Source organism: Abramis brama, assembly GCF_963993115.1.
Source record: "Abramis brama genome assembly, chromosome: 8".
NCBI classification, from domain to species: Eukaryota; Metazoa; Chordata; class Actinopteri; order Cypriniformes; family Leuciscidae; genus Abramis; species Abramis brama.
In genome coordinates this window covers 12,105,723-12,119,908 of record NC_139970.1, presented here as the reverse complement: position 1 = coordinate 12,119,908, position 14,186 = coordinate 12,105,723, and the positions used below count along the sequence as shown (strand labels likewise).

Here is a 14,186-nt window from a genome sequence, read left to right as displayed (position 1 = left end):
GACTTCAAAATGTCAACAAAAATTATATTTTTACAAAAATATTTTTGGGTCTATACTTCTACATAAGTGAATCAATCACGATAAAACTAGATTGTTACCATTATTATCGACAATGCTGTCTGCACTGCAAGTGTGCAATGTCAGATAGCAAATTAAATTGAAAAACTGAATGAAAAACAGTAAACAAGTAAGGAATTATGTCACAGTCAGCTGATCATTATCACAAAATAATCTCCAGCAGGGTGATCGGACCCTGACACAAACATGCACAAAATCATAATAGCACAACAGTCTAATAAACAGACTGGCAGTCCAGAATGCAGAAATAAATATATGCAAACCAGTGTCATTGGAAAAGCATGCCTGTGGTGAAATTTCTGCAAAATGATGCGTTGCTTCTTGCATGTTTCGTGACATTTTGTTCAGGTTTTTCTGAAACAGATGAATGTTAATCTGTCAATGTTTTATTACATTGGTTGTTCATTCATACCTCGGCAGTTCAGAAATTAAATGTCCGGTAATTGGCGCTAAAAAGGTTAACACTCAATCGCTTTTGAATGTTTGCAAATGAAAGCGTGAGATAAAAAGCAACCATGCCATTTTGTCTTGCTTCTACAATCAGTCTTATCTTGACTCGTCCCCGAGAGCTTCACATCGCAAGTGCAGTGCTGTACCAGGTGAGCTATCAAGCAAGTTTACCATGTCAGAAAAGCTGTACATATGGAGCTGGTTATGTGATGCAAACATCAAAATGTATTAGTTTACAAATCATGCACTATGGTAAAAGTGTTTTGAGGCCATAACATGGTATTGTGCAAGGAACAGTATGAAATAAGTCTTTATTTATCGATAATCTGCCCCTGTAAGCATAATTTGAGTGAAAAGGAGTAAAAGCTGTTAATGTTTTACTGCTACTAGAGATCATTTCAGCTGCAAACTGCAGGAAATTGTATGTACGTTTTTGGAGTTTTGCAAAACAATTATGTGGTGGCATGTATTCCCATTGAACCTAGATCATTTATTTTATTAGCTTAATAGTATACTCTTGTAGTGCTTACTTGTAAGTATTACAATGGTAAAACATTACAGCAAATATTTTTTTTCCCCCATTTCATTTCCACAAAGATGTGGCAGGTGGACAGAAAGGTCTGGAAAGCTCCAGCTTTCCCCTCAAACATGGTTGGGAAATTCAACACGTATCTGATGAACAACACGGGGATTTACAAGCCAGAGCTGGAGTTTTTCTACATGGGAAACAGGCCAGCCATTATGGTGTTGAGAGGTTTCATCAGTGTTTCATCTGTGCACCCAGTGCCCCTTAATCTACTTTCCATGGCGAGTCCATTCAGATCAGCATGTAGGCGGACTGTGGGAACACAGGAGACCACCAGTGGCTTACGACTGGGACACTCCACCATACAGATGAATCAAATGTTTCATTGTAATCGCAAGATAATAGGCACTGTCACTCAATTGTCTAATATGAACATCCACAACAACAACAGTCTAAGAGAAACTCAATAACATCAAACAACATTTTCCACAGTAAAATTGTGGTTTAACCCACTACTATCAAAAAAATGTGTCACGGCTAATGTGGACATCGGTCTCGTGGTCATCGCTCATGCGCATCTGTGAAGTCCACGAAGTCCCGTTTGTTATTGTAGCTTTCAGAAGTGTGCTCACTTGCAGCACCTTTGTAATCACAGCAGACTATTACCCAGAACACCATGTGTCAAAAATTATAGATTCAAAAGAGGTTCATTTTGGACAAGGTCAAAGATTCTGAGAGTTATCTTACACTCTTTACAGAAGATTCACAGATTATGGTTTCACAGGATTAAAAAAACTTTTGACATTCCTTCACTTTGACATGGTAAATTGTTCTTCCTTGGGATTTCGTAGAACTGTCCTTATTGTTGTGATTGCACTATGGTTGAGAGAGTTCATGAGACCAGTGTCGCCAAATCCAAGGTTTTCTGATGGAATCGGGCTACTTTTACACTGTTGCTGCAGGTTGTTGTTTTTATTCTGTGGGTTAAAGCGACCCACCTATACACTAGGGCTGTAAAATACAATTTTGACTTTCGAATATTCGTTGAATTTTTAAACAAAAACTGCACATTTTTCAAGAGTGTGCCAAGAGGCTCGCGAGACATGATGGTGACGTAACTGACGCGTTTTGTTTTTGTTAGTTTATCCAGTATACTTTACCATACCTGGCACATCGGTCAGAGCTGAGCGTGTGTCTTCATCAGCTGAAACATTGGCAACAAAAAGCGCTTATAGCACTCGCTGCAGATGACCGTCTGGTGTTTTTGCTGAACAATATGTAGATGTGTAGTAACTAATGATCTTTGCAACGGAAGTGAATCAATCAAAACTAAGTTTAGCTGGACAATAACTTTATTCTAGAGCTGCTGTAAAGCCAAAACAATCTGTTACTTTAATTTCCTATTATCACTGTAAAGCTGCTTTGAAACAATCAATATTGTCAAGGTGACTTGACTTGACTTGTAGTGAGTAGAATTGGATTGTTTCTGAATGGCAGTTTGCTATTTTGTGTTCATGTAGTACATGAAGTGTGTTTTCTCAGGTTACTGATGCACTTACACAGTTTTATGTACTATTGTAACCTAATTTTCCTTGCATGCACATTAAGGAAATTATATTTTATTTAAGAACAATTGTTTCAAAAGTTAATGTACTTTAAAAAGTGAATGTCTTTTCATTTCAATAAAATGAGTGATGCTTGATTTGGTTTATTTTTGCTCATTGCGCTCGCTTGCACCCTCTTGTGGGCATAGGAGACAATACAGTACTTTTTTTCCTCTAACGTTAAATATCGCCATTAGAATTCGAATATAATTCGAATTTAGCTTTTCAGCCATTTTGACAGGCCTACTATACACCCTCCCCCAACAAACTCAATTTTTAACGTGATTGTGCTAGTCTAGATTTGGCTGTGATTGAGTGGGTTTTGAATAGCAATTGGGCTGGTTTTGCTACGCAAACCTGTCAACCCTGGCCAGCATGCTATTGTCTTGGCTATTGTCATTGGGTTTTTGCCTCTTAGTCACAGAAAGGGTAGAGGAGACTGGCCTTGGGTCATTATTGGACAGAGCGTTTAATGACTGAGACAAATCATTAAAGATGAATGTGGAGAATGTGCCCAGTCAACCTGACACTCCCCATTTCCAACCAATATAGGGAAGGACAAAAGATCTCATTAGAGATATGATGGGAAAACAGCATTTGACTTAAAAAGCCAAAGAATGTTGCTCTGTTTTATTTTCAGGCATGAAAGGCAATTCATTGTTCTGAGAAAGATTTGAGTTTGATTAGTCTAAGCATGCCACAGTAATCAGGGTCGTCAGGTTTTAGTCTGATTGAGCACAATTCCCTCAAACAAACAATGGACATTAAACATAGCTTTCTCGAAGTCAGAATGTGCATCTATGATTATCTTTACTCAATCAACTAAACAGGTTTATTTTTTATAGAACAGGTAAATACTAATTCTAAATCTACATTGTCAATTCATGCAGTTGTTATACACAAAAATGAAATATTATGCACAAAACAAAAGCATTATTTTTCCTTATTTTATTTTCAGATGTTATTTGGCTTAACTTCTAAGTGTGTGTGTGTGTGTGTGTGTGTGTGTGTGTGTGTGTGTGTGTGTGTGTGTGTGTGTGTGTGTGTGTGTGTGTGTGTGGCTGTGTCCTCGATGTCGTAGCAGCTGGCTGCAATCTGTCACACCGTAAAATTGCTTCACCTCTGCTAGAAAAATGTTTTTACTACTAAACTATTTAACAATTTACAATAAAAATGACTCCAGTATAATGATGGGCAGTTTGACTAAATTCTTATATCACAATATGAATAATTATACATCACGTTAATGTTATATCACATTTTCTTTTGTTGGAAATTTAACCCAAAATTCTTATATATTACATAACCATAAAGTAATGTTTATTTTTTCAATAATATAGTGATTGAATTACCTAAATGATTGCAGAATACTGCCGTCTTCTACTACCACCACTACTAATACCAATACAACGTTCACAATGTAAATATATTAATCCTGTCAGTCCACACAAGTCCAATGATTGAGTTAATACCTGTTTCAGATTTCTGCTTCATCACTGAATAGGGAAAATGACCAGACTCAGCTGTTTCTGTTCGTCACTTTAGTCATGCAGAAGTTTCCATCTTTCCATTAGAAAATAAAGCACAGCCATAACCTTTCACTAATTCTCAAAGTGTTACACAGTCCAAAAGCATCCGTGCCAAAGCTGCAGCAGCTGCGGTGTGTTGCAAACTGCTCAGCGTGAGTTCATAATCATGAGCTGGGCAACTGTTTTAGAAGTTTATCTCTGTTCATAATGAGTCTGCAGAGCAATCACTCCAGTTGTCTGAGATGATATACTCTGACAAAGCTTTATTGTGCCGGACGTCTTGTGTTGGGTATTGCACTGTGGTGTGATGTGTGCATTGGGGTGCGATGGGTGTGTTGGGTTCAATTGGATTGCAATGCGTTTGCTTCGGGTTGTGTATTAGGTTTGGGTTATGCTCAAGTGTAATGCTGGTGTGCTGTATTATGTTGGGGTTGGGGGTGTGATGTGTTTGTTTTCGGTAGGGATGTGTCACAATACTCAATTAAAGGCAGGTGATTTGTTCCAGAAACATTTTTTGTTATGATGGTTAAAAGTCTCTTCACATCCTGATAGCAATCACTGTTAGTTAAGTGGTCTAAATGTATTTACAGTCAAACCTAAATGTATTCAGACATTTCTCACATTATCACAGTTTATTCACTATAGTTTAGAAAATGGTAATAAAATATGACAAGGACTTATCAAATCAGTTGATATTTCACTGGTTTTGGACATCTTTCTGTTAGACTGTCTCACAAATGAATTATGCTGAATATCTGTCAGCTGTTAAATTTAACTACACAATTAGATAATACCAATTTAGGTCAACCAATTACCAAGCGATGCTTAATTTTGTTCAGTCTGTGGTATAAAAAGGTCACATTAGCAATTAAATAAAAAACACTTCAGCAAATCATGGTCAGGTCAAAGTGTCTGAATCATTTTTGGTCCCACATTTTTATAATTTTTACTGATAGTCACTGTATGAAGGATTTTTGGGTATAATATGTCGCAGTTTACTTTATTTTGCTATCCTCACTACATAAATGAACTAAAGTGTCCTGCACCCACTAGTAAAAAAAATATAAAAAATTAAATCTGGTGTCTGAATAATTTTTGGTTTGACTGTATGTATATATCGTCTGTGGAAGGCATTGGACCATAAAATGTTAGTCCAATCATTTGGTCTGAATGCAATGATACGATGTCCTCCCTGCCTCAGCGTATGTATTTCCACACCTCCACACACCTGCTCTCGCAGACATCACACGTCATCAGAGCGTCTCATGCTATGCAGAGTTAGACAGACGTCAGTCACCGAGAGCCACAAACGAAACCACAGCCGTCTTTTACAGTTCCTCCTGAACCAAAACAACCAGTTTATGCTGCGTTCACATCATAACTACTGTAATCTGGAAGAGATGGAAACCCCTGATGTTAAACTCGGAGCGGTTCGTGACTCGAATTTATGTGTTTCAATGGCAACACTATCAACAGCGAAATGAATCTGCAGCAGTCAGGTGGTACAAAGCTTATAAGTTGTTTATGTTCATTATTATTGTAATGTTATGTGCTTTGAGACATGAGGTAGATTAAAGCCGTCTCTCGTGACTCTTTTGTTTGCTCCTGTTGTACGTGTTCATGTGTTTTAAAGGTGTGGCTTTGGAGACGCTCTGAAGGGAGGGTGCGATCTGCTTTCAAAGCTAACTCGCTAAATTGCTAGCCTCTCCGAAAATTGCCTACCCTACATTTAACTAGCTATAGGCGTCCAAAAACCATTTACATTTATTCATTTAGCAGACGCTTTTATCCAAAGTGACTTACAAATATGGAGAGCAAAGCAATTAAACTAACAATAGGAGAACAACATGCGAATGCTGAGACCCTTCCCAGTTTAGTCTAACACAGTATATCCATTTTTTTTTACCAACTATTTGAATAGTGAAATCAATTCGATTTTTCATTAAAAAACTTTTTTTTAAAACAGCTATTTACATCTTTTGCTGTAGTGTGCCAGTCAGAAATCAGGTAACATTTCCATACATCAATTTTGCCATTAATTGTAAAGATCTAGTGAGATTTGTGTGAGTCCGGCACCAGATGGTATGATCCACTCAGAGATCTGATCTCACCATCATTGAGTTAGTCAAGGATTACATGAAGAAACAGAAGAAACTGAGACTGCGACTAAATGTATAAGAACTGTGGTAACATCTCTTTAAGCTGCTTGGAGAAACATACCTTAAAAACCTTTATCTCGTCTGATATAGCACACATTTACCATTAATGAGACAAGTGCAACTGTTCTAATCTAACGCATGTGGAGAAATCCTGACGGTTTCAGTAAAGGCTAGGGGAAGAATATTACCATCAAAATTTAAACGTGTTTGCAAGTTCAGTTTACATTTGTTTTTTCTAATTATACACGTACAATACTCATCTCTTGGATACTGACTGATTCCTATTCTCGAACAGATGCAAGTGCATAGATGCACATGTCGGCCCCATGCATACAGGCAGTGAGACTAACGAGACTAACCAACATCCCTTCAAATATAAGCTACAGTACAGATGTGTTTGTTTTATGCAAAAATAAGCTATTTTGGATATAACAGCATAGAGTTTCAGTTTCAGCCACAAATAAAAAGCAGGCCTCATACATTACTCAAGAGTGTGTTGTAAACCATATAAACACATTGTCAATGTCTACTGTGTTAAAAATCACAAAACAGGGCTAAAAATATACCCACACCTGAGGAGACCAACACAAACACACAACTAGGAGCACCATTCTCACAAAAAGAAAGGAAAAGGGGCCTCTAGTGATCCATCTCTCATGTTACATGAGCACAGATGGCCGGTGTACATATTCCCTGATTTCTCCTATTCCAGTGTAAACAAATGCCAACCGATGCTCTAGATACTCACAGATCTCCTTATAATAGAGGAGTCGATGAGAAACCACAGGAAACTGCTTGAATGACAGGAAGGAAGACCTTTTGTGTGGCATTAAAGAGAAGCTACTAAGTCTAATTGTGTCTGCCAGGAGTTCCAGAGATACAGGAAGACAAACACAACCACATAGAGAACAATTATACATCTGTGCAACTGTGCACTTCTTTAACTTTTAACACGTTTCTCATTTACCTGTGTGCATGAAAACTCATACCCTATGTGCATGAATACTGAGTTACAGAGTTGAACTGAGGGAAATGCGGTCATGCAGCACGAATAGGCTTTCAACACCAGAGCCCACTGCGATCTTACCACCAGAGTTGAGGCACAACTCAAACTCTGTGTACATGTCAGTATTAAAATGACAAAAAATTTCGAATGCATTCTCATATTAAATATGGGTTTGTCATAAGTGAAGCAGTAAGACAGATCCTCATCAGGCTCTCTGTAATATATTCCCTCGTGTCCTGTCCTTGGTAAACTCCTCTGTGTACCTAACCTTAACCCCACAGAACTGATCCTCTTTTCGGGGTAAACTGAGAAAATACTACTGAGGAATTCAGACGATTTATTTAAAAACAAACATATCGAGAAAAGCTTTGTGAGTTGTTTTGGTACAACATTAGGTCTGATCTGCACAATTTTTTTTTTTTTTTTTTTTGCATATTAAAAAAGATTATTGATTTTTTTTGTATCTGATTTTTAAGAAGAGAGAATAAATAGGTGTGTTTACATGCACTAAATTTCATAAACCTGAATGAATCCAATTCGATTCTGAACCTTAAACTTTGCAATCCCATTCACATTTTCATTGAGCCTATAAGCTAACAAATACGTCAGAAGAGCTTTTACATATTCATTATCTTCCACTGACCAGTTTGTAAGCCATAAACATCATGCACGTTCGTATAAAATGTACATCAACAGAGGTCATATAATAAGAGGGCTCTGGTGAACAACATACGCATCACACACGCACTGGACGTGTGTGCAAGGTATTTTTAAATCCGATTGAGAAAACAGTCATATTCAAGCGTTTACATGTAGTTTTTGTCTTATTGATCATTGGTCTACACCATACCTTTCAATCGGATTGAAATTTCATTTAGATCAAGCTCAATTGGATTGATTAAGGTGTTTATATGAAGGCTTTTCAATCTGATTGATTCATCAATCTGATTACTAACTGATTATTTGGGTATTGATGAAAAGATCTAATCGATACACCTGTGAAAACACAGACAGAAATGCACACACATTACTACCTACACTCAATCGCACACGAGTAGTGATTTGAGGAGAACATTGTAGGAAGTGTATCAGATACCACTTTCACCCTGTGTGAGCCATTGTGCTGATAGCAGCAGCCTGGCAAACACCCAGAGATTGAGCGCCATTCACATACATTATTCAACCAACTCCACAAGAATCAACAAAATCCACATCACACTGGAAATAAATATGAAAAGCCTTACAGACATACACATCAACAGAGGGAAAACAGACAAGCCTGTTCACAGGTGCGAGACATTTTCATGGATGCTGTAAACAGGTGTCTTCCACCACACACAAGAAAACTCACACGTGTTCGTTTGACACAACTGTTTAAACACCCTGTCAAACAAACAAACACACACACAAAATCCCTGTGTGTCCTATTTAGGCAGTGACCCCCTCACACTCAGACTCTAAGTAAATCATTCAGCCTTTTAGTTAATCGCAAACTCTTTTCAGTCTTACTGGTCTCTGCAAAGCAACACTTTTCTTTCCATCTTACCTCTAGACTGAATTAACAACTGGACTTTAAGGAGGTTGTTTTTTGACGTTAAACATAAGAAAAAAACGATTTTACAAGATGCCAATTTTGTCTGAATTTGTATGATGTGATTAGTACAGAAACATGTGATTTTATGGTAAAAGGGCCACACCTAAACGGAAGCATATGAATGACATTTATATGAATTAGTCAAAACATAAAATAGTTGCCATGAGGGTGTGTTGGCTTGTCCTTACATTTCAAACTAGTCCAAAAAGGAGCCTTGTTAGTGCCCCATCATGACAGATGTTTTACAGCCTTAGACAATAGCATCCCATCTTTAATTGTACCAGGCAGAATACAGATCTGAGAGAAAGCTTTAAAGAACTTGGGTAACACTTTACTTTACAGTGTCCTTGTTACACGTTACATCTTAGTAATAACGATAAATGATGCATAATTACATGCAACTAACACTAAACCAACCACTAACCCTAACCCTATAGAAAGGATAGTTAATTATTATTAATCAGTACTTAAATGTATAATTACACTGTAACACGGACACCTTAAAATAAAGGGTTACACTGTCACTGTCACTGGCGTAGTCACATTGCACTTATTCAAATAAGTACTGATTAATATTAATTAACTACATGTACTTAGAGTTAAAGTTAGGGATAGGGTTTGATTTAGGGTTAGTTACTTGTAATTATGCTTAATTTACTGTTATTACTAGTAAGTGCATGTAGTAAAGTGTAACTATGTCACCTTAAAATAAAGTGTTACCAAATAAAGTGTAACCGAACACAGGAAAAAGCTGAAGTGACCAACCTGACTTGAAAATTATAAGCAAAGTTAAAAGGCTAACTTGTATGCATAATAAATATACTACGTATATTTGTATCTGTTCAGATTTCCTTCAAGGCTGTGGTTTAGACAAAACAGCATCAACTACAATGTTCAAAATAAGGCTCATACAGTGCTTTAGAGATCAGACACCAGATGATCTGAAGAACCTAATGGTTATTATTGTTGTAATAAAACATCAAGAACTTTTAAATCTCTGAATAACCACATAATCAACTCAAGAACCTTTAAATGATTCTTAGTCTAATTGGGTTCTTTGCTGAATCTAAAGTGCTAAAAAAAGAACCAGTGAAGAACCTTTGCTTTTAAGAGAGGACTTTGTGGTCTTGCTCTTTGAATTCTTTCAGTGTGAAAGCCATTGTCCTTTGGTGACTTGTCGCATCACGTTGGGCATTGTTAACTTGTGTGTAAGAAAAGCACCAGCCTCTTCAAGCACAAGCCTCCCCCCCACACACAGACACATCTCTGCGTGCTGGACGCTTACTGGAGAATAACCCTTCGGACATACACTTGTTAACACTTCACCATTCAGAGAGAGAAAGGGGTGTTTATTTCTTTTATGAATTATTAGACAATTTCATGCATCTGTTCATGTTTTTACAGAGGAGAAGTAACACAACTGTTAATAAATGAACGCGGCACAGGTGCAGGATGAACGGAACGGAATATATGAAGGGGTCCGGAGCGCATAAATAAGCGGAGACTCACGATCTCGAATAATCGCACCGATCCTAAAGAATTAATTCTACTCACATTGTTTTATCCGAGGGCTGGAGCTGCCGGTGCAAGGCGAGGGAGAATCCGAAGAGGCTTCCCGGGTGACCATTCTTCCTGAGGACGTTTTGCGTGTCCAGGTTAAATGCACTTGTAGAAGTCCATATGAGCAACGAAAAGATGCACAGGTTCAGAGAGAGCCCCTCCTCAAAGAGCTCCATTACCTGCAATTAATGTGCTCGTATGAATATAGCCCTTGTTTGCTGTAGTTCCCACTGCACTGAGAGGACAGAGTCTGTAATCCGCACTGCACTGCGCTCAATGAGAGAGAGAGAGAGAGAGAGAGAGAGAGAGAGAGAGAGAGAGAGAGAGAGAGAGAGAGACCCATGGCCCCTCCTCTCACTACTGTCCCCTCAGAGCCCTACGTCACCACTGAGCGATGGACGCGTCTCAGCCGGACTCTCCACATCTTCTGCACGGCTTGATGTTTTCAAGAACTTTTGTCTTGATCTACAATGAAATCTTTTAGGCACAGGACTGAACACCCCTATTCTCCGTGATGTGTCTGATCGCAGATCCTTACAGTGGATAAAAAGTCTACACAGCCCTGTTAAAACAACTGGTTTGTGTGATGTAAAAAACGAAAAATAAATCATATCAGAACTTCTGCATGCTTGATGTAAAAATTGCAATCCATGCAATGCCACTGAGTCAGAAACGGCTTGTGTCTTGTCACCCTGCTCCATAGCCCATATATGGACAATATCAAAGATGCAACAATTCTGATATGATTTAATTATTTATTTGTTTTTACATCACAAAAAAAAAACTACTGTTTTAATAGAGGTGTGTAGACTTTTTATATCTAATGTCATTAAAGTTTGAACTTGAAGGACGAGCAGGGTGCCATTTTTGACAGGGCCAGTTTATTATATTAGTAGGCTAGCCTACACTGTAAAATCATCTCGTAGTATAATTTTTCATGATTTAAATCTGTAAAAACTGCACTTTTTCAAAATTTACGTCATAATTCTGATGAAAATAAGAGAAAAATCTACTCTTGATGCGACAAAAACGCCTTTATTAAATTCAATGAATCCGCTTACTGCGGTTTATGGCTACAAGTCTAGTCGATTAGGCTAATGAGAGCATTCTCGATTTGCGCATCTTATCATCCGCTTAAATAATGCAGAGCTGTGTTAGTCTCCCACATCTGCCTGGTTTTTAGATTTAAGGAAAGATCGGACACTGATCCTGAAATAAGATGCGCTTGAGTCCGCCTGAGAGAAGCATCGATCCCGCTGTGTCCATATGACGCTCGGTCGATGGAGTGTGAAGCAAATAATGTGATCCTGATCAACCAGCGCACAGCTGAACATCAACAAACTGTGGCATTAGTTACAATGGACAGTTCAAACATACATACAGTATTTTGTGTTAAAAGAATGTAAAAGGCAACGTTAATTAACTATAGCCTATATCCAATTGCATTAAATTATAGAATAGCTATAGCTACATAAATAAGAAATAGCTACAGGCTACAGGCTATATGGAAAATATATATTTTAAACAAGAAATAATTGATTATTTCAGGCGCCCAAGACTTTTTATCCAAAATCTTATTTAGTGATGGAGACCATTCAGTACATAATTGCAAAAAATTCCATAACAATTCCAAAATTGCCTTACATTTGTAAACATATTGGCAGAGAGTACATAATAACTTAATTATTGTTTGAAGGTATTTGCTCTTCCACCACTAAAACCCAATTAGTGTGTGATGATGCACTTAACCTGTGTAGATTAGAACATTTTGATTTGAAAAAACTAATGAAACAACATGAGATCACGCACGCACACACACACACACACACACACACACACACACACACACACACACATACAGTCATCAGTTCTCATCCAGGCTGATGCATAAAGTGCATCATCATCATCATTTCACCACAGAGAGTATTACTGTAATGGTCTCTTTCAGGAAATTAATAAACGTCATCCATCACAGGAAAACAATGACTACTGATCACAGAATATCAATAGAATCCTCCTGCGGTTAGGACATGGTTTGCTGGATGATGGAAGAGTCCAAGTGCTCCCTGTGTGATCCTCTTTAACCATTCTGTTACAGTATAATGACAACGATATCAATCCACAACCTGACCTGTGATGCAGCCTGGAGTAATATTCACATTATTTTGGTTCATTTGGCCAGAGGAGTTTCTCTCAAGGTGTTTTTCTCCATTCTGTCACAGATGAAGTTCGGGTTCCTTGCCTTTGGCTTGCTTAGTTGGGGACACTTAATATTCAGCAATAACATTGATCTGACTGATCTATTTGGCAAGAACTAAATTGAGTGGGAGGATGATATCACTGTTTTTTTTTCCAGAGATGCTTTATAGATTCATTGAACTAATTTCATAATTAATGAGCTTTACAGTTATTGTTATGAACTGAATTAACACTGAGCTGACTTCAGCTGAATAATGACTGTTTACAACTGTCTTTTTAGAGCAGAACAAAAGTCTGTTTGCATTACTGAATCATTATTTTCCTGTTTATCACTGTAAAGCTGTGTCCAAACAATCTGTATTGCATAAAGCACTATATAAATAAAGGTGACTTGACAATCTCCAGGATGCAAGAATACTGAACTTTAAAATCCGTACATAATAAAAGATAAATATTTCTTAACCATTAGAAATGCTTAAAAAATTGATCAGGCCAAAAAAAAAAAAAAAAAAAAAAAAAAAACAGTACAGAGAGAGTGTGAATTATGATCTGTCCTGCAGGGATGACGTAAGAACCAGGAAGTCTAATTCGCTGCTGGATGATTCGAGATTTTCCTATGGGGTTTTATAATGGGGTTTTTCGTTTTACGGGTAAAATAAAGCCTGTAAACATAGTGACTATACTTTGACGTTTTGTTCTACAACATAAATTACACACACCTATAGCGCAAACTCAAATTTTTAAACAGTTATGTACATTTTTGAAAATGTACGTTTTTAATAAGTAACTATAGCCCTCTGGTGCTCTTTGGTCATTTTGACCAAATTTTATTTATTTTTTTTAGAATTTTTTACTTCATCAGAATGGTACGAAACTTGTAAATGTTTGGCACTTGCTATGTGAACACAAAATAAAATCATGGACATGATTTGAAAAGTTTAAATGGTCCTGAAAAGAAGTGTCACACTTGTCAAAAATCGAATCGAATTTCATCAAGTGGAAAATATTGGTACTGCGGCCAAACAAAAACTTACTGAAACCTCATTTATTGAGATATCAAGCTCAGATTTGGAACTCAACTTGTTTAGATTTATGACTTTGATTTTCTTGCCGTTTTAGAGTAAAACATGTTTTTGAAAATATATATTTCACGTAAAAATTGAAAATAGTATTTTTGTGCATTTTTCATAACAATACACGAAAAATTCTGTAACGTTTTTTTAAGTTCACTTTTTTAAACCTTTTTCACTTCAGCAATAATCTACCAAGTGTGGTCTTTTTAGAGATCTAAATAGATCAAACTTAAGTCTGTGCTAAAGCATTCAAGATTTACGACAGTTTAATTCTGAAAATTGGAAAAGTGAATAAATGGAATATTACTACAGCGTAAATATAATCTAGCACCATAAAATCCCCTAAAAATAAAAAATATTACATAAAAAACAATATCAAACTAAAATATTGTACATTAATTTCATTGA

The 14,186-nt window shown here is 37.0% G+C and overlaps 1 protein-coding gene across 2 annotated transcripts in view; it reads right to left on the bottom strand.

The window, feature by feature from the left end:
• itga6a (integrin, alpha 6a) overlaps window positions 1-10,766 on the bottom strand; it is a 33,867-nt gene extending 23,101 nt beyond the window's left edge. For both annotated transcript variants that reach the window (XM_084123394.1, XM_084123395.1), the window contains exon 1: window positions 10,501-10,766. In XM_084123394.1, the coding sequence (XP_083979520.1) occupies window positions 10,501-10,682 (182 nt within the window). In that variant the 5' untranslated portion in view covers window positions 10,683-10,766. The remainder of the gene's footprint in view (window positions 1-10,500) is intronic.
• Between the last annotated feature and the right edge of the window lie 3,420 nt (window positions 10,767-14,186).